We start from the raw sequence: 20,809 nt of genomic DNA on the forward strand, positions 1-20,809 counted from the left end.
GTGGTCACAGTCATTCCATCAAAGTCAGGGACCACACGCCAAAGTGCAGGACCAACTCTGTTTAGTTTAGCGCACATACACCACATCCTCTAATGCAAGGTGCAAAAGATTTTTTTAGAATAATGCAGGCTATGCTAATCTCTGAGCTGCATTGTTCAAAGATGTGTACTTCACGCGGCTAACTACACTATAAGCTGTACAAGAGCTTCTGGAAGAAATAAAGATATGTGACAATCACCCTGCACATGTTTGCCCTAAGCCTTTTCTGCGCAATGTCTATAGTTCCCAAATGGAATGACCACAGTCTGTACTGCTCACGAATGCAAAAGTTCAGCAGAACCTTTGCTGGGACAACTGATGATCAATTTCTGTAACACAGCTGCAAGAACATGACCCCAAATCAGCACACCACAGCTGTTGTCTTATCTTGGAGGTTAAAATTCAGGTGCCATAGTGGCTCTCAAAATCCTTGGTTCTGCATAACTTTTGCTCGGAGACCACAGCAATGTTTTCTTCAGTACCGAAACATCTACTTTTTACAGCGTTTTGTGTGCATCCAACAGTATTTAAAGCGTAAATTTTTCATGGAGGCCTTTCTATTTTTACAGTTTCTGAAACCAACACTTTCCACGTGCCGCAACATTTCACTGTGAGAACTTGAACAGGAGTATGACGGCTCGTAGGAACCCAAAAAGAAAGGATACACTCCAATTCCAGGCCCTCGGGCTGTTCTTCAAACTTTTCCAGTTCAGACAGCGTGGGCTTCACACCGTCGGCAATCTAGAACGACAGAGCAGGGGTATGGGGAGCACTGAAATGCCAACACAACACACAGCGACAAACATCAGCAGCCAGAGCCACTCAACTTGGAATGAGTGCAACGAAGACCTTCCAAATATGCGAAAGCGAGAAACGCATTGTCTGCACGCAATCTAACATGCACATGCCAACATCAGCACCTCCCAACAACCATAACGAAATGAGTATCCAACACGTAGTGTATTTTCTCACATATGACCCCCCTGAAAAATACAAAAAATCAGGAACTCAAATCGGGGCATGGGTTACATATGTAAATTGCAGTGCGCAAGTTGGCTTTATGGCACTCTCACAGTGATGCAAGGGAGGGGGGGGGCTACATGACAATTTGCGATATGTATTTTTTGGTGGGATGGGGGGGGGGGAGGTTAATTTTAGTTTTTCCACGATTTGTACTGGTGGGTTGGGGTTGGGTTATATGCAAGGAAATATGGCGGTACCAAAGTTCAACAGTTTCTGTTCAGAGTAAACTGGTTGCAAAAGACTGAGCAACCACTACTTTCCTGATGCATCAGACACTGTACCAGTTGTACCATCCACCACTGCGATAGCAATTATATGGACACTGTGAGCGGGATTTTGCGGTCGCCGCAGATCTGTAGAGTCCAAAACGATAACATCGCTTACGCATCGTCTGTTTCTCGTGTGAGCAAATGCGCGCTAGCGCTAGGGACGAACACGGTTGAAGCAGAGATGAAACGACCCGGCCGTCACCGACGCGCGAAGGGCACATGCGATAACATCGCTCCGCGTGCGAGGCCTGTTGTCGCTTGCTTGCCAGTTATTTCGTCGGGCAAGGGACCATAAGGGGCACCGTTGAGACGGGGACGGTCGCAAGCGCTGGTGAACACGCTATCTCGACAGACATCGGTAACGGCTACCTTTTTAAGTGCTGGGCTCTCCACTTAAAGCAGCAGTGACACAAAGTTTTGAAGGCGAGATAACTTGTGGGATAGATTTGTGTGTACACAAACGCATCATCTACAAAATATTAACGGCTGATATAACCTATAACACAGTTAGGATCAAATGTTAAATTGCGTGTAGCGCATCTGTACGCGAAACGCCCCACCTCGCGTCACCGTGACGCACAGGGCGCGCAATGCACTGGACGCGCGGGGCAAAACTGGATTTCCGGGAGATTTTCCTATGACCCGTACAACCGGGAGAAACGTTCAAAATCCGGGAGTCTCCCGGGTAACCCGGGAGACTTGGCAGGTATGCCATTATGTACTGCTGAAAGAGCAGCTACATGAATACAACTACACCAGGCTTCGTAGCAGTTGTTACAATGATTCATTGTGCGATGAGAGGAAGAAGTACGTAAACACGAAATTAATTATTGCTATCACTAAAAAGTTTACCGTTGCCGTTTGACCACTAACACAGCCAATGTATTAAACAACACATTCAAATGTTCTGCATGCCACTCCAATTAAGTCCGTATGATTTCCGCACAATTTTACGGAGTACACGCAGATTCCAAAGATATTCCGTTAACTTTTCATAACCATACGGACAACATATGGAATCACTGGAGTGCATACCAAACATTTCAATAGAGATGGGAGAAATAATACGGATACTTTGGTCTTAGCCATCACCAGCCCTGCAAAGGAGGAGGAGACGTGCAGTCACTTACAATGGCAGATGTTGCGAATGCCTTGTAGAGGAAACCCTTGCGGCTGTAGCGGTTGCCCTCAAATATGAGGAAGTCACCATCAGTGGTCACTTCTCCACCCACCGCCCTGCAAGCAGAAGACCGTATACAATGATCATTGAGGCGCTAGATATACACAAGGTGTCGATGGTTGCATAAGTGTTTATCGCAGGAATTTCCAAACTTTTTGGCCTTCTGGAAACACAAATGATTGCACAGGGCACCGTGGAATGCTTCCCATATCTTTCCACCAATGCAGGTGTACACAGAGAATGGTTAAGAGGGTGGGGGGTGGGGTGGGGGGGATACTAGCACTTTTAGAGCTGCTTTATCCAAATTGCACTGTGCCGCATCTGCAAATAGTCTCCGCCATTAATGGTTTGGCATGTTATCTTATCTATAATCTCTCGCTCCTGGTGAGGAACTTTTGCTAATACATGGACAGGTACGGCATTTTTTTTGTTAAGCGTCACAGTCCAGCACCCATAGGTTGGCAAACTCACTCATGAGTCGACTCACTCAAGCTCACTCAGACTAAGATCAGGCCCGTGAGTCCAAGTGAGTCCGGGTGAATAATATTTTGGTGAGTTTGACTCTGTGTGAATCCGGCTGTAGAAAATTTTAGTGAGTCTGAGTCCAAATGAGTCCAGTTGAGGAAAATAGTGAGCCCGAGACCGAGTGAGTCCTAAGCACACACTATATTTCTTGAGCGAGTCCGAGTTAGCTCCACCTTTTGTTGCCGACTTATGGTCCTATCTACTCTTCAGCATTACTATCAGCATTATATCAGCTTACGTTTATACTCAAGTCTATTCACACATATCTTAGCACACTAGCATTCATATGCCACCTCAAAATTATTGACTAGAGGCGTGAGTTAGGGGAAGGGGTGCCATGACCTCCCACACAACCTCTTTCATGGGAAGTTCTTGATAAAAATATCTCGTGTGAGTCGTGTATTTCATAAAAATCTGCTTACTAGGTTGATATATGTTAATGATGATACATGATAACTCGTATCTGAAGGTACAAGATAAAAAGGTGCATCGTAGAGCACCGATTATGTCAGATATTGGAGTTAAAGAGGATTAACACCATGATAGAAAAAGCCAATTTTACGCCAAGGGACTCATGAGTCAATTCACTCAGGCTCACTCAGACTCAAGTGAAGCCGTGAGTCTGAGACTGAGTGAGTACGGCTGAGTAATTTGTTGATGAGTTTGAGTCCGAGTGAGTCCGGCTGTGAAAAAGTTTAGTGAGTAAGAGCATGGTTTGAGAACTCCCAGTTTACATCAGGAGCAACATTCTCAGCAGTCCATCAATTTTGATAGCACTTAAAATGAAAACACAAGTCACAGCAGCGAGGGTTATCAGTCTTGCGCACAAAAGCAGTACGGCTAAGAACAGCCCGCCTCACCTGATGGCATCGACGTCGAACAGTTTGGCTGCAGGCCGCTTGGACTTCTTGCGCTTTTCAGGCTCCTGGAAGGAGACACAAAGAGCACTTTCATTCACGAGACCACCTTGCAAAGATCAAAGCTTAAAAAGCCTCACGGTGCATACAATGATGCGTGAAGCACTCGAAAGTAGCTCTGCCGGATTTTTACTAACTCTACATATAGAGTAGAATACGAGTAGGATAGATTCATAGCCTGCTTTTCCACATTGCAGCACCAGAGAGCACTTTATCATGGAATTGACCACTTGCATAAACATAGAAGCATAAGTTCTCAAACTGGGTTCCGCAGAACCCAGAGGTTACGTGAAGGGCATTTTAGGGTTCCATGAGCGGTCAGAAAAAATGCGACCTGCTCTCATTTTACCCCCGTTAGCACCTAATTAATTTACTTAGACAAGAAAATTGGCATTGAATTGCGCATTTAACAAAGCCATCGCATGCCGCATCTGCACATCAGGAGTTTGCGGGTAGCAGGAGACCCACGTGGTATCAGCACTAAAGACTAGGCTTGTGCAAATAGTAAATTTTAGGTTTGAAGTGAATTTGAAGCGACTAGTGATTCGGTCGAATAATTTCAAATTGAATTCGAATATTATAAAGAAAAATGAGCATACTTGTCATGACCCAACTAACCTGCACAATATTTTTTAAAATTGAAGCAAGGCATGTGCAAATGTTCTTCTTTTTGGTTCACAGGGAAGTGGAAGCAACTTTGAACAGTAGCAGGATTTGACTTTTGGTAGGATGTAAGTGATAACCTGTCAAATACGTTACGTTTTAAAATTGACTGTACTCGGAGCATATAAGCCGGTATAATGAGTTTTAAACTTAAAAAATGATGAATCGATGTACTGGTAATTTGTTCATTTAACCTTGAAGTGGGGCTTCGCAGTAGTGCGGATTTCCCCTGGATAGGTGTCTTCACGGTAGAGCACCCCTCCACAGCAGTGAAACCACCTTTACAGGGAGTTACAGGCGGTTTATATGTCTATTCGTTCATTTCAAATACTTCAAAATTGAGAATAATTTAAATTGTTTTGAAAAAAATTCAAATACTGTAATATTCGTTTGAATATTCGAACTGCTCTAATATTTGCACGAGTCTACTAAAGACTCATCATCTAGGGCGTGCCATGAAACTTGAGTGATTTGCAGACCTGCGGTGACAGAGCATGCAAAGTGCTGGTAATTCATGCTTGTGCGCTGGAATCAATTCGGCAATTCTGCAAGTCGAGATACAGAAGGTGACAGTGTATGTTCAAACCAGTTCAAACAACATTAACGGGCACCTCGGCGCTTTATTCCTGGCTTATGGCTAGGGCTCCGTGTTTTCGGATAAATCCGGAAAAATCCAATAAACACTCGCCGGTAAAATTTTTGACAATTTGGATTTATCCAATAAACTCCGATTTCAAAAGAGCATCTTCAACGTTCAAAAGGCATTTTCAAAGCTGAGAATCATGAATCGAAAGGAGCGCACCTCCATCAGCAGCAGCAACCTCATAAAGTATACTTGCATCTACAGTCAAACCCACTTATAACGATCCCACATATAACGATCTATCGGTTATAACGACCACATTTCGGTGCACTTACGATTTTCCTATGCTAACCATTGAAGTTGCGTCCACATATAGGGAACATTTTTCAAAGCCTCCTACTTTTACAACGAACACTTCAGACACGGTCGCGGTAAAAATATGGCGAATACGAAGCGAAAAAAAGTTAAAACATTCCTTCTAAAGCGTGACAGGGGAGCGCGCTCGCGCGTGCCCCGCTCCAGTTAACTCCAACCACGGTGCTCGCGACTAAGATATCCCAGATCGGCGAGCACCGCACGCAGATTTCGGACGCTGCGAGCGAGGTCGCTCACTTTCCAGGCGTTTCTTCAGTGGCAGAATGGCAGTGAGGAAGAAAAAAAATAGTAGGCAGCATGAAGCCTTGCGGTCAGCTTTCGCACGGTAACCTATCCTGACACCGTTCTCTGCAGCTACGACTGCCTGCGATGAACCAAACAATGCCTTGGAACGCAAGAAGGCATAAATGCAAGAAGTGATAACCGCGATAACTTTCCATCGCAAAAAGGTTCACTGCGTCTAAACTCGTCGACGCCACCATGTGCCGCAAAAGGTCGTTTGTCTTTTCGGTAAACGGCAGAGACCGGTCGATTAGTGATTACGATTTCCGCGCGATTGCGGCGATGCCTTCGCGGATAAGCATAAGAAAAGAACGAAGGCGAGGTGGCGGCCGTCGATGAACATGCCATTATGACTTATAGCCGACAACCTTATCACAGTCATCTGTAGATATCTGCTCGGCTGCGCGTGTGGCGTACGCCGTACACTGCGGATTGATGGCGGTACGAGCGCGCCATGCTGCCTGCCGTTCGCAAGTTCACCGCCGCCGCGTCGTGCGAGACCGCTTTAAAGTGTGCGTCGCTTTGTAGAAACGAAAGTAGCTCGCTGTTGTTGAGCGGCGCGGGTACCGAGAAACGTCGATGCACTGACAGCGAGCATATACTGTGTGTTTTACTACATGACAACTCAAGTGCGCCGCGCATCGTCGTGCAGGGCCGCGAGAGCATCACGGAGACGTCGAGTGCGCGTTGCTTGCAAAATGCTTGTTTTCGCCGCGTTGAACGAAGAGGCTAGTCGCCACACCCATGCACGGTCCGGAGTGAAGCAGGCACGAAGAATGTACAAATGCACGCATACAGCATACAGCAAGCGGCCCGGCAGTGACTCCGCGAGCCGAGTAGGCGACGCGCTGCACGCAACTAGCCAGGGATGATCGGCTCCACGTCACGGTACCGCGCTTCGGTGAAATGGTGTCAGCTCATTGCAAAGGCGGTTAATTCACTCGTGAGCACGCAGCGGGCGTCGCTTCACGACGCGAAAAGGCTTAGCTTGTCACCGAAGGGGTTGTTGGCACTTTAATAAAAGTGCAAAGAAAAAAAAAACGGCTTGGCCGCAAAGCGCACGTTTTTAAGGGCGAGTCCATATACAACGAACTACTGATATGACGACCATTTTTCGCGACACTTTCGAGTTCGTTATAAACGGGTTCAACTGTTTTACAACAAGCTTTCAGGTTGTAATACGAACAAACGTAGGTGTTTTGTATTTGTGCTTGTATGTATATGTGTTTTTGCATTCAAACCTTCCAGACATCTAAGATACACTTAGTGTGTTCTCATGTTTTCGTGTTCAGATATCATTCCATCTAAGAGTTTGCAGTATTGACAATGATAATAATAATCGGTCATTAACTTTTCATCAAGATGATGAGGGAGTCTGGGAGAAAAATTGGGGGACCCTTAAGCTTCGCCTTTAAGAGTTGAACGCGATAGCGAAATCCGGCCCCTAGTGCGCACTTCAACCACTAAGTGCATACTTATTAATGTGTATTGTTGCACACACACACGCACGCACACGCGCGAATTTTACAGGCTTTCGATCTAAAGCAAGAGTCGCATGGCCTCCAAGATATACGCCACGCGCCGGCCCTCTCGAATGCCATGAAAAGTCGAGACATATTTCTCACAATTACTCACAGATGGCAGCACATTATCTAGTGTTTGCTGCGTTGGCTTGACATGTTTTCCTCTAGATGGACATAGTTGTCCATTTTTAGAGCTGTTTGAAAGTTCGTGTGTGTATTTAGCGGCGATGGCTGCACTATCCCGGCGTTTTTCGACGTAGTTTGATGGCCTCGCGAATGCGCCTACCGTATGGGCTCGTTTTCGTCGTGACACCTGCCGAACAAAATGCGTCGACTCTCCTTTCACTACATGACATTTCTGTAGTGTTTTTGTCCAAAGCAGCTGCAAGCAACATCGTGGCTTTGTGGTAAGACCCCTGCTTGCCACGCGAATGGCCCGGGTTCGATCCTCATTGGGACCGAAGATTTTGTCGTTTATTTTATTTGCTACTTTCTCGATTTTTCGCTCACAGATGATTTTTCGCTCACAACCAACGGTGCCGACGCCGACAGCGGAATTTCTGCGACACGAGCTCTCTAACGCTACCGCGTTAAAAAGCTCAGAAGCAGCTTGACTAGATCCTGACCCCCCCCGCCAACCCATAAAGTACTTAGGCGAGTTAAGAGCAGTGCACAGCAACAGCCTTATCCACAGGGTAAACGAACAGGAAGTGAGCAAAAATGAAAGGATCAAGAAACAGGAATATCAGCATCAGTGCAATGCATTTTCATGGGAAATAAAATTAATCAGAATGCATTGCAACCACTTATGCAATATTAAACACCGAATTTCGTAGAATTGGGAGATTTACGGGAAACTCCGATAAACGCCGAATTTCCTCCAAAAAATTAACTCCCTCCGAATTTCCAAAAAAATATAGTACTCGGAAAACACAGAGCACTACTTATGGCTCACCAGCATTCCCGTGGCACAGTTTTCACACACGCTGATTTGCCACTGCACTATGTCGGTTTGGTAATGAAAACACGCAATGGGCCCTTTGATACACGCAAGTGGCATCGTTGCTTGCCGGCTGTGGGCTACACAAACATTTAGGCTTAACCTTACGGCAAGTGTATCAGTCGACGGCCAATTCACAGTGCGAGTGTCATGCTTCGTTTTTTTTTTCTTGTTTTGTTTTGCAGAAAAAGAAAACAGGCTTCTGAACCGGTGCTTCGTTTGCATGAACACACTGCTTAGGCCCCGCGGTGCCTGAAGCACGCAGTGTACGGTCGGTGGCACTTTGTGCGACTCACGGGCAGGGGGAGGTGGGTTGCAGAGGAATCGCAAGTCTATGTATGATCGTGAGTTCCACATCAACAGCAATGGCCTTCAACATTAAAGATAACAGGCCAATGCAGATGGTGTTAATAACTGTGGTTGTGTGCATCTAGAAGCTTCATCATCTACACCCCCCCCCCCCCCCCCCATTCTTCCCCCTGCTTTTCATTCTCTTCGTGCTAAAGGAAAACGTAGGGGTTCTGCGACACTCTCGAAAAGCCGCTGGAGTTCCCCAAGGCAAGACAGTTTGAGAACCCCTGCATTAGAGCATGCATATTGAGACTGACTGGCTTGGCTGGATTGTGCCAGAGTTTCATGCTCACTTAGAAGCACGAGTGCACCACATCTAGACTTGCATAGAGGAACAAAATCATGAATGAAACCGCAGAACTCTGCTCCTGTAGTGTACTGTTTGAGTGTGACGGGCTTTGAAGCATCCAAATGATCGCATCTCAAGAGCACTATTGTTATTTGGGAGTGAAACACTGCAAATACTATGAGTTGTGAATCGAGCTGTACATTCGATGAACGTGTGCCCAGGAGAGCAAGCGTACATTCGATCTACCGACAACAGTCCCCTGCATTCGGTCACGACATCAGAATCGATAGGTCAAGTCAAGCCCACCTATTATGTACGTGCATATGACTAACTGTACATGGCAGCATAATCATTTGTGGTCAAGCAAGTTCACTGAAGTACAACATGTATTCATAATCAGAAAATGGATATCCTTTTCAATAAACCTGACAACATTCAAGGAATTTCACATCCCGAAGGTGCACCTCGAGTTGAGCAACATCTTGATAACAATGATAAAAATGTAACACAGTTAAACCTCTATGTAACAAACTTTGTTATAATGAAATTCTCAAAATAATGAAGCTTTTAACCTTTTATAACTTCCTGTCCATTAACACCATGTATTTTTAGCCTCACTAGAACGAAGTGTGTGTATTTGCAATTTCAATGCAGTTAAACTTCGATATACAGCATGCTATCGTTACATGGAACCTGAAGGAACCGGAAAATATGTTCCATTTAACATGCATTCCCTTTACTAAGTGATGAACAGAGGTTCAGAATTGAAGTATGAAACCAATTATATTACAGGCAGCTGTTCCATTTAAGCAGCAATTCCATTCAAAGATTTCTGTTTACTTAGAACTTACTGTAATTAACTCCAATACGGTGAAACTTTCTATATAACGGCCTTTTTAACTTTTCATAGCTTCAAGTGCATAGAACACGAAATGAATTCATCCGCAATTTCAATCCAAACTTTGATATAAAAAGCCTCAGTCTAACGAAGTTCTTGACATAATGACGCATTTATGTTTTTATAACTTCATGTTTACGGAACAATGCGTACTTGTAACCTCAATATAGTGAAGCATGTTTTATCCACAATTTCAACATACACTCAAGCAGTTGAACCCCTTTATAAGGGACACACACTGGGGTGCAATTCTTGTCTCTTATATGAGGTGTCTCTTATAAGCAGGGTACCATGTTCTCATTTGCTGATCAACCCCTATTTTGATGTAGGCACAATGGCGTCTCTTGTACCCAATTTTCTGTTACAGTAGAACCCCGCTGATACGTTTTTGAAGGGACCGTAGGAAATAAACGTAAGAGACGGGAAACGTAACAGCCGAAAAACAGGAAAAACGGCAAAATATTTAGTGGTACAGAATTTTATTTCAATTCTTACGAGCAGCACGAAAATTGGCGCGCTCAGCCGCGATCTAGTCGATGGATAGAAACGCGGAGCTTAGGACGGCCTCATCCACAGAAATGTAATCAACGTATGTGATTTTTTTAACACCAACAGCTGTAGGCATGAAAGAACTAAGCACACGCAATCACGACCGGCGCGGCGAGTCCGACCGCGAACCGCACGCACGACCATGCGAGCTCCAACCAGCTCGAACTCCTCCCGTTCTCTGACAAATAACGATGATGATGAGTCTACGCCAACGCGATGGCAGAAGTGAATGCCAATCTCGAAGGCCTTGCTTTCGCAAGCAATTACGTCATACACGCCATGTTTGTGCAATGCAAATCTCAGAGGCTATGCTTTTGTCAATAGTAAATGCCAATCTCGAAGGCCTGGCTTTCGCGAGCAGTTACGTCATAGACGCCATCTTTGCAATTTGAATCTCGAAGGCCATGCTTTTGTTTGCATCAATTGAAAGATTCTGTTGCTTGCGCCTCTCATGCGGCTAATATTACGGTCAAACGAGGCCAAGCTGCGTGAAAATGCGCCATGGCCGCTCTCTTTGGTAGTCACTCGGTCGGCTCCGGGCGCACTTCGCGACGTATCATACGGGAACGGTCCGACAGTTACGACGTAACAGCGGGGTTCCCAATACATTGTATCCTATGGGAGCTATGCCGGGACCGGCGGAAAACGACGTAACAGCCGGGAAAACGTAACAGCCGGGAACGTAACAGCGGGGTTCTACTGTATATCAGTGCTTCTTATAAAGGGGTTAAACCGTATAACGATGTCGCATGTGATGCAAAAATAACTTCATTATATCTGAAAATTCATTATAAACATATATTCATAACAATGTATTTATGACAAGAGTAGTCTTCATTTACTTCTTTATAACTGATCATTCGTAACATAAGGGTTTGTTATGTCGAGGTCTGAGTGGAGCAAAGTTTCACTCACGTTCGAAGCAGAGCGCAGGGCCCCTCGAGGACGGGTGTAGTCGACACGCGGCAGCAGCTTGAGGTTGACCTGCCCCTGGGCGGTGTCCACGTAGTCCACCTGGGCAAGGTCATCACGGTAGATGCCACGCTTGAGGCGAACCCACTGCTTGGGGCGCAGTTGTGCCTGCTCGCGGGTCACCCTCAGCACGTCCGTCATCTCTTTGATCGGCACCATCTGTGGTAAAGAGAGAGAGGGAGAGGCCACACCGGTCAGATTTCTCACTTTTGTTATGTTTCCTCTGACAACCAGATACACGTAACTGCAGAAGGGGTACGTGAAAAACAGACTGCACAGCAAGAGAGATGGGAGAAAGAAAAAGAAGGGAGGGCGGCAACAAAACTAGAGGCAACTACTGTGAACAAACTTGGCTAGTTGGTTGGTTTATCAGACTTTAATGTCAGAAAACGACTCTGGTTACGAGAGATGCCATAGCGAAGGTTCCCGGATAATTTCGACCACCTGAGATTCCTTAATGTGCACTGACATTGCGTACCAGCCTCCATTGAAACGTGCCTACCATGGTCATGATCAAAGCCATTTATTTCGGGTCATGAATGCACATGAGCATTCACCGTCAATGCAATAGGCACTGCGTGGAATCTTTGAACTAACACAGACTTACACATAATGTTGACACTGTAAAAAAAATTTTTTTTAATTTTGTGGAAGAGCACTACAAACAGTATACAGTAAAAGCTCGTTAATTTGGATTTCACGGGACCAGAAAAACTGTCCGAATTAACGGAATGCCGAATTAAAATAAATGTCTTTTACATCAATGCACTTTCATTTTTTTTAAGAATACACAAATCCAGTAATTATTTTGCATAACAGCAGTGCAAAAGCCACAATTTTTGTCATTTGCGAATTCGCTTACAATGTGAACGCGGGTCGAGACCCCCGTGCCTTAATCCAAAACGTGCTCTGAACCCATACCTCATTACATACCAACAACACGAAGCCCGCAACCATTTCGGCTGTCCAGAAACGCCGTTTTCTTTCGTTTGCATCACACATTTGCGGCACTTGCGCTTAGTGTGCTCTGATTATCATCCAAAGTAACTGAGTTGTGACCAAATTAACGAGAGTGATGCCATTAAACAATGTGTATGCTGGCCGCGACAGACAACAGGTCCAAATTATCCAATTTTCCAAATTAACAAGTGTCGAATTAGCGAGCTTTTACTGCACAGTAGAATCTCTACAGAAGCTGAAGGGACTGGGAAGACATGTTCCACTGAAAAGGAGTTTCATTCACCGAGTAGGGGCTCAGCACCCTAACATAAAAACAACCAATTAGAGGCGATTGCTCCATTTTGGCAACAATTCCATTTACGCGATTTCCCCTTATTGAAATTCTACTCTAAACTTCAGGCCCTTTATCTAAGAAGGTAGCCCATACTTTGCCAACAGTCATAATAAGTTAAATGCCATACGTACAAAAATTCTGACGTAGCATTCACAGTACACGTGGCTTTACCGTAATGCAAGGTACAGGCATCGCTAAAAGAAGATATCCCCCATTCAAGGACATCGAAGCAAGAGTCTTGCCAGGAAGAAACCTTCCATGTGACTCTACAGCCCACAATACAGGCACAAAGGCTGAAGCTAAAAGAGAAAAGCCACGTGCAACAGAGTACGCACCATCTGTTGGTAGAGGCCGATGCGCAGATTTCCAATGCCCTGGATGCATTGCTTGACGTGGGTGTGCTTGTAGGCCTCGATGTAGACATAGCCCTTGACACCCTCTGGAGCCACCACGCTTCGGATTTGCAGCGGCTGTGGGATGGGGCGAGAAAGAGAAAATCGGTTTCTTTTCGAGGGACAAAGCACCGACAGCGACAGCAAGGCATCACAAAACTTTGTGGACGCTTGAGCTTAGCCTTCAAGAGTAGGATGCGATAGCATAATCGTGCCCCGTTCGCATTGCCTTCTCATTCGCTAGCCAGGCTTCGTTTCTCGGTGAACACCTCAACCACGTCGCAAGAAAAGTTACTATCCTAGAATGCCCACTGCAAATATAGTTGCGAAGTGCCCGTTACAGCGTAATTCATCATTTTGCAAACTAGCAAAGCCCCACTACGTGTCCGTAAGGCATAACGCGTGCTTACTCATCTGCACACTTTGTTGATGCTGTGGCTGACGACGATGATCAATTATGCCTGAGCGCTTTGTAAGGGATGGGCCTTTAAACCACCCACTCGTTGCACAATTCAGATGGTTTGATGCCTGGCACGAGTTTACACTTCTGCCACGCAATTTTACATGTATTAATGTACTACATGACACTTGCGCAAGTTCTTTTTTTAAACGATTTCAAGTGCTGGCGTAGCTCTGTGGTAGGACACCATACAAAAGGACCGGGTTTGACTCCGGCTCTGAGCCATGATTTTTATTGATTTGCTTTTTTCGCTCACGGACAATGCCAATTTCTCACTCACAACTAACGACACCAGCACTGCAATTTCCGCAAAAGGAATTCTTTCACACTATCGCGTTAATATGAAATGAGAAGGGTGTAGTGAGAGGAGGTTGGGGGGGGGGGGAGGGGGAGCTCAACGTGTGGAAACGGTGTCACTGCAAGGTGCAATCATTCGCATCATCTTTATATCTTGCTTTCACACCATGAAATGTGCTATGGACTTGGTTGTACCAATAGGTGCCCAAGAAAAATTTTCTGCTGCCATAATCGGTAGTTGCAGAACGCCATACTGAAGTTTGCATCGGCGGATATCACAGCAGCAAAGAAGTACTGCAAAATCACTGCATGTGAGACAGGTTAAGAAATAGACATTTTTTAGACTACTCATCAAATGCTATGCTCTAATTTCTTCAAATTAGCTTCTACTAGATCAGAAACTGCCCCATTCTTTAATCCTCCTGTCTCTTGCCCTTATGATGCCACTAGTTGCACAATCCTCAATTTCCTCTGAATGCAGAAAAGACAGTATCTAGACGCAAAAACAAATGAAGTTACCTTTCACTTTTGTGCATCTTTGTTGGCACACCGACTTTATTTATGATAAATCGCAGCCAAGCAGCTCAACTTTCTGTTTTATATTTTCTTTAGTTTTTTTTCTGTTGGTATTTTAACCCTTTGAGGGTCGAATTTTTTCACGAAATCCAGTCCAAAAATGTGTAATTTTTTTATTGCTTAAATAAATTCTTCAGACAATTCTATTTAAGAAAAAATTTGTCTAAAATTTTTTTGCGTGACCGTAAAGTGACAAAAAAGTCAGTTTTGTTGTTACATACATATGGTTTATTCGTAGTAAAATCAAGCAGACTCCTAAAAAAAGCTTCACAGTTATTTATGAATAAAAATTATGCATTGTATTAAAGATAGCTCACGAACATACAAAAATAAGCGCACCAGAGTACGTTTCCGGTTAAAAACGCTCGTGCTCTAACACTAAAAACTTTTCAGCGTGTGATAGTCTTTGAAGCATGGCTCCCCGCGCACGCGTTTCAGATGTAACTCCTTGATCGTCATCGGAGTCTGAACTCGTCAAAAAATCCTCGTCTGACAAACTGAAATCCAATGAATCAGATTCTGATTCGGCAATTGGGGAATAGTCCGCATCGGAAGAATCGCTGCTCGACTCACCGGCAGCAGCGCAACCGGCGCGCGCTTCCATAGCGTAAGCGAACTGCGTCAGTGAGCGCACGGAAGAAAACCATGGTTCTGCGCCCGTCCGGAAAGCAAAACGAGTGAAAAAGCTACAGTAATACTTCGTCTTATCGCCAACAAGACGTAGTTTTTCCGAGACCCCAAAACAGGAAACGCAATCACGGCGGCATCGTTTGTGTAATTTAGCGCCGCACGGAAACAGGTGTAATCACGCGCCGGGGTGCAATAAATGAGAGAGTAACAAGCGGCCACCCTTTGAGAGATTAGAAACCAAACAGCCATCAGCTTTGCGGGCGCAAGAAGCGAAAACGACCCGAAGGACGAAACCGAAACGAGCCGGACCGCGTGCGCGCGTTCTGATGCGAGACTACAAGCCGCTGCGCCTCTTTGGAAAAAAAAAAGAAAGACGGAGAGACATTGGCGCATTAAAAAAATTACACGTATTCCCGAAGCGTGGCAGCACATTCCAAGCAAGAGAAATGGGAGAAGGCGCGCGTTTGAAACCAAACCGCGCTGCGGGCGCTCTCGGTTGCGCAAGCGATAGCCGGCGCGCGGCGCGCCATTTGGCGAAGCATAAAAAAAGCAACAACGGAGAGACATCGGCGCATGAAAAAAATTCCACGTATTCCCGAAGCGTGGCAGCACATGCCAAGCAAGAGAAATGATCGAAAAAGGCGCGCACTTTAAACCAGCTGCACCGCGAGCGCGCTCGGATGGGCAAGCGATAGGCGGCGCACCGTTTTGGGAAGCGAAAAAAAAAAATACAACGGAGAGACATCGGCGCATGAAAAAAATTCCACGTATTCCCGAAGTGTGGAAGCACAGGCCAAACAAGAGAAATGATCGAAAAAGGCGCGCGTTTTAAAAACAAACGCTATGCCGTACATGTACGACGAAAACCCTTTGGTACCAAGAAGCTTCTGCCGTACATGTTCGACGAAAACCCTGAAGGGGTTAAGCTTCAGCCCAGCCAGAGAGCAAGTCTAAGCTACAGTAGGCCCCTACCGTGTCATGTGTCAAATATCGTTTACATTTTCCTACATGACTCGACATGCACGACATACGGTATCACATACACACCTCTTCCGAGTACTGGTAGGCAATGAACTTGCGCATCATCTGCAGCACTGTTGACTTCTCCTCGCCAATCTTGCACTTGACCATCCACAGGTTAGGATCCCTGTGTTAAGACGCAGAGAACATGAAATACACTGCCGGACACAAGATCATTCAGCAGGAGACCTGATGTTACAGGGGCCCTGCAACACTTTTTCAGCATGGTCAGAAAATGCTGCCGATCAGTAGTCGAGGCTCCTGAGAACACGCAAGCCACACATTACAGTGCGTCACGCACCCTGGAATTTACAATTAATTCTCAAAATCAGCTAGAAATCGTTCCCTTTTCTTTCTACAAATGATGCCATATACCCAAATGACCGCGCCACATACCCAAACCTATGGCCATTGGCTGATTTGAGCATCGTAAGCTGTATCGTTTACGAGGCCACCGTGAAAGGCTGCCACGTGCCCGCCTGCGTGCTCGCGATCACACTGAAAGTAAGGCGCACGTTTGAAAAAAAAAAGAAAAGGAAGTGCTCAAGGTCATGACGCGCGCATGACGTAGCTTCTTTTCCCCTGTGACATCTCTCTTTGCTTAGCTTCCAGCGCGCTCGTTGGGACGAGAGAAGAGAGAAAGCAATTACAGAGTGCGACAAATCTCTGTAACTCTGCTCTTACTTGACAGATTCTAAGAATTTTTGCGGTGGTCGATTCATGAGGCAGTAAACTCTTTTAATGAAGCCATTCGGTGGTTACTTGGGAAAGTGTTGCAGGGCCCCTTTAAAACTGCATTCAGCAACCATTATGAAAGATTGCTTAGGACCCTTGGAATACTTCATTACACAAGCCCCTTCGTTGAAGGGACACTGAACGAAAATATTAATTTTTACTGTGTCGAAAAACAGCCACCGAAAGTCCCTGGTGCCGGTGCTCAATTCGAATCGCCCATGCCGAATGGTGGTCTTGACATCACCATTTCGGCTGCCGATTTCTGTGAATCAGCGTGTGTCCAAGAGCTCCACGGTCGTAATGTGCAGTAACAACTCTGGCTTACTGCTTGTTTGTTTACTGTCAAAATTTATGTAACTCAGCTTTCATCTGCAAGCGGTAGCAGTGATTGAGTAATCAAAACAGAGGATCTGACCTCACTTTAATGAGTTACCCACGAATCATGACAGAGGGCGCCACTCCAATTTCTCAATTTCGGTGTTTTCTCGCTTTCAAACGCTCCGTTCTTGCCCGGAATGGTGAATTGGTTATTACCCAAGCCTAAATCTTTCAATCTAGCTCAACTTAATATTTCCCTTTAGCGTCCCTCTAAGGTTGCACAACATAATACTTGCAATGAAGTCTGGGGCTTCGGATTGTTTGTTATACAGACAGTTCTTGTTACCATAGTGTATGTTGCAGAGACATGCGATTTGGTGTGATAACTGCTCCACTTATATTCACTGACTCGGAGAATTTTTGCAGCAGGAAATTCATGAAGCAACAGTGTTCTATAGTAGCGCCGTTCTATGATTACCTAGAGAAATGTTACATGGACCCCTCTAATGTAGTGTACTGATAATGGCACAGTCACTGCCAACTCGCGCCACAGTGCCCCTGGAGACGTGCCTGTAAGCTAACAACTTTTCCGCGGCTTCTGATATCAACACACAGCGCCGGCTTGACAACTTCCAAAACCGGAGCTTCAGCATGGCTTGGCTAAAGTGAGGGCACCTACCGCCATCTAGTCAGACCTCACTTTTGGGCTTTGGAAGACTCACTTAAAAATCCTTTGTTCCCTAGAAATTCACCTTCTAGCCTTTTTTTTTCTGTGACCAGGTTTGAGGCACTTGTAGCAGTACAGTGCTTTAAGAAATGCCCATTATATATGAATGCAGCATCAAGAACTAGCATCAGGAAATTGTAAAAACCCTGAAACGTGGTCACTATAATTAAGAGATTGTTGTACCTACAATAGTTTCAAGTGGTTTCTACTGTACAGCTACAGCTTCTAGCAGATCACCGTCTTTTCTGCACACCATGGCCTTACTGCAAATTCAGCAGAAATGAAGACGATTCAACTATGCTCACTTGACACCAGGAAGCAGGGTCTGCTGGGCGATCTCATCGGAGAGCTCGACATCAGCCTCCCGGTATCCGCCCTCTGCGGCTGTAGTGTCGGCATACTTGCGTCGGTAGTAGTCTTCAATCTCGTCTTCTTTCTGAGACCTTTGAAAATAAAAGAAAGACAGTATTAAAGCCAAGGCAAGACGATCAAATACCAAATTAAGAGAACAAAATGTAACAGAAGGCCCGCACACATGATGTCATTACGCCTCAGAGTTTAAAGAAAGTGTAATGAGACACAGTAGAACTGGGACACACGCGAAAAGAGCAATAAAGGACAGTGCACCTGGCTGCCTCGAACGCATGGATCAGAGCTTCACTTGAGATCAACCGAAAACTAAGTGCTGAAGTCTGCTCCATCATAGTCATAAGCGAAGAGTGACAAGAACGCCGAAACGCTTCGCCCCTTTTTACGACTTTATTGCCTTTAATCTACCGCTGCATTAGCCGTGGAGCGTGTAGTCGCTATCAACGATCGTGTCAATAGCGACCGTGGTTTCGTGCGCGGCGGTTGTGGCAAATGGTAGTTCCATTTTCAATCCGTGTGCACTGGCCGCCTGCATGTTTTCAAAACTACGTCGGTCGGTGCTACCTATGATCACATCTGCCGTGGTTTTGTCCGCAACATTTCCGGAAAGCAGCGTCGCTTTGACTAGGTGAGTGTTGAAAAGTGTACACTTTCAGTGTGCCATCAGTTTTGTTGTTGTCATACATGATCACATCGACAACGACCACGCTTCCGTGCACTGCGGTTGCAGCTAATGGTAGTTCTGTTACCAATCCATGTGCGCGGGCTGCGCACGTGCCTTCAGAACTACGTCGCTCTTATTTACGACTGTGTCTTCTGCGGTTTTGTCTGCTGTGGTTACGGCAAGCAGCATAACTTTTGACTCTGTAAGCATCGCACATACATGTATGCACATCTATTTTCGGAGTTTCGTCGTCACCATACACGATCGTGTCGATAGCGACAGCGGTTTCGTCCACAGCTGTTTTGACAAACGATAACCACAGTTCTGACTGGGTGTGCGCTGGCTGCATGCGTACTTCCAAAGCTTCTGGAGCACGCTGCTCTCGGCCGTCGCTCAACGGTTTCGGTATTAAAGTTCGTATCACCCGGCACGAAGGAAAAGTGTTCGGAACATCTGAATTCTGGCCCATTGGACACAATAGAATTCGGCCAGGGAATTTTACGAATTCATATCAGACCGAAATTCGTATCAACTGGGTTCGTATCCCCGAGATTCTACTGTCGTAAATGTTGCCACAGTGAATATAGGAAAGCAACATCCGTAATATTGATGACGGGTACGTACAAATGAACCAGAGCAATGTCGAATAAGAATTAACACATGGCTGTGGAACGGTAAGATCATGTGTTTATACACAGCAAGAAGTAGAAATCAAAACATATTGAATGACATTAAAGTTACATAGTTTGAATACAAGTTTACAAGTACATGCACTCTTTCTTTCTTGAAGAACAAGAGGCTGGAACAATTCAATTTACAAGTTGACATATTCTCAACACAAAAATATACTAGAATTTATCGAGAAAAACGTTTTTGTGAAATATAGCCCTCTCCTAATGGGAACTCTACATTCAGCTTTTTTTCTTCAGTGTTTTTTAGAGATCTTGTATCTCTCTTGTTATGTACACAATATTGTACACAACTTTATATTTTTTGTGCAGAATATTTTCTTTTAATGTTCTCACTCCAGCTTGAAGACACACTTCAACCCAGAATGGGAACAAGAATAAATCTTTACACAGTGCATAATGCCTGCAATCATTTCTGAAATACTAAATTATAAGCTATTCAAATAAAATATTCATACCGGATAGAAAGTCAGGCACACACTAAAAGCATTCCTACTTAGGCTCCCCAACATAAGCTAACATTCACAGTTGCTTCAATTCACCTTAAAAGGTACACCTCAAGTTCATTCTCAAGTTGACTGACACTTGCATTAAGCGTCCAATCACGTCCTTTATCACTAATGTTGTGCTCTATGTACAGTAAAACCTCGGTGATACGAATCTCGCGGGGTTACCAAAAATATTCGTATCATCCGAAATTCGTATCACCAGAAAACATGGAAATTTAGTATGCGACAAAAGAAAGTTCGCATACGTTTTGGTTTAGTGTTTCTCAGGGCCACAACGACGTCATGAACAGTTCTGAATGATTGGCAGTAAAGTTTTTAGATGTCAACGATCATACTTGTACTCGTAAATATACGGTGCATGCGCGCGTGTGTAATTAATGAACCAGATGTGTTGTGCCCCGTGACCGCTAGTAGCCCCTTCCTAATCTTACTATGCTTTTCTGCATGACACCAGAGTACTGCGGCGAGAGTGACTTAAGAAGCGCTTTGCAAACGATAGATAGAGGCCAAGCTCATTCACCAAGACCGTCCACTTCGACTCTTGGCGTCTTCGTCCACCTTTAATTGGACTTCATGACGGACCCGCAGCCCAAGTTTCAGTCTTGTTTCATAGAACGCCTGATTGCGGGGACATGGCTTGCGTCGACGTGGCAGGCATGCGTGTTAACACAGTACAAAGACGCTGCTGCCT

The 20,809-nt window shown here is 45.2% G+C and overlaps 1 protein-coding gene across 2 annotated transcripts in view; it reads right to left on the reverse strand.

The window, feature by feature from the left end:
- The window catches only part of LOC119406023 (transcription elongation factor SPT5), an 81,768-nt gene that overhangs the window by 44,503 nt on the left and 16,456 nt on the right, over positions 1-20,809 (reverse strand). For both annotated transcript variants that reach the window (XM_049419284.1, XM_037672868.2), the window contains exons 4-10: positions 18,193-18,330; positions 16,135-16,234; positions 13,068-13,202; positions 11,382-11,597; positions 3,897-3,961; positions 2,462-2,567; positions 705-780 (exon numbers count right to left, since the gene is read on the reverse strand). In XM_049419284.1, coding sequence (XP_049275241.1) covers positions 705-780; positions 2,462-2,567; positions 3,897-3,961; positions 11,382-11,597; positions 13,068-13,202; positions 16,135-16,234; positions 18,193-18,330 — 836 coding nt within the window. The remainder of the gene's footprint in view (positions 1-704; positions 781-2,461; positions 2,568-3,896; positions 3,962-11,381; positions 11,598-13,067; positions 13,203-16,134; positions 16,235-18,192; positions 18,331-20,809) is intronic.

Source organism: Rhipicephalus sanguineus, chromosome 9 (assembly GCF_013339695.2).
Source record: "Rhipicephalus sanguineus isolate Rsan-2018 chromosome 9, BIME_Rsan_1.4, whole genome shotgun sequence".
In the NCBI taxonomy this organism is placed as follows: Eukaryota; Metazoa; Arthropoda; class Arachnida; order Ixodida; family Ixodidae; genus Rhipicephalus; species Rhipicephalus sanguineus.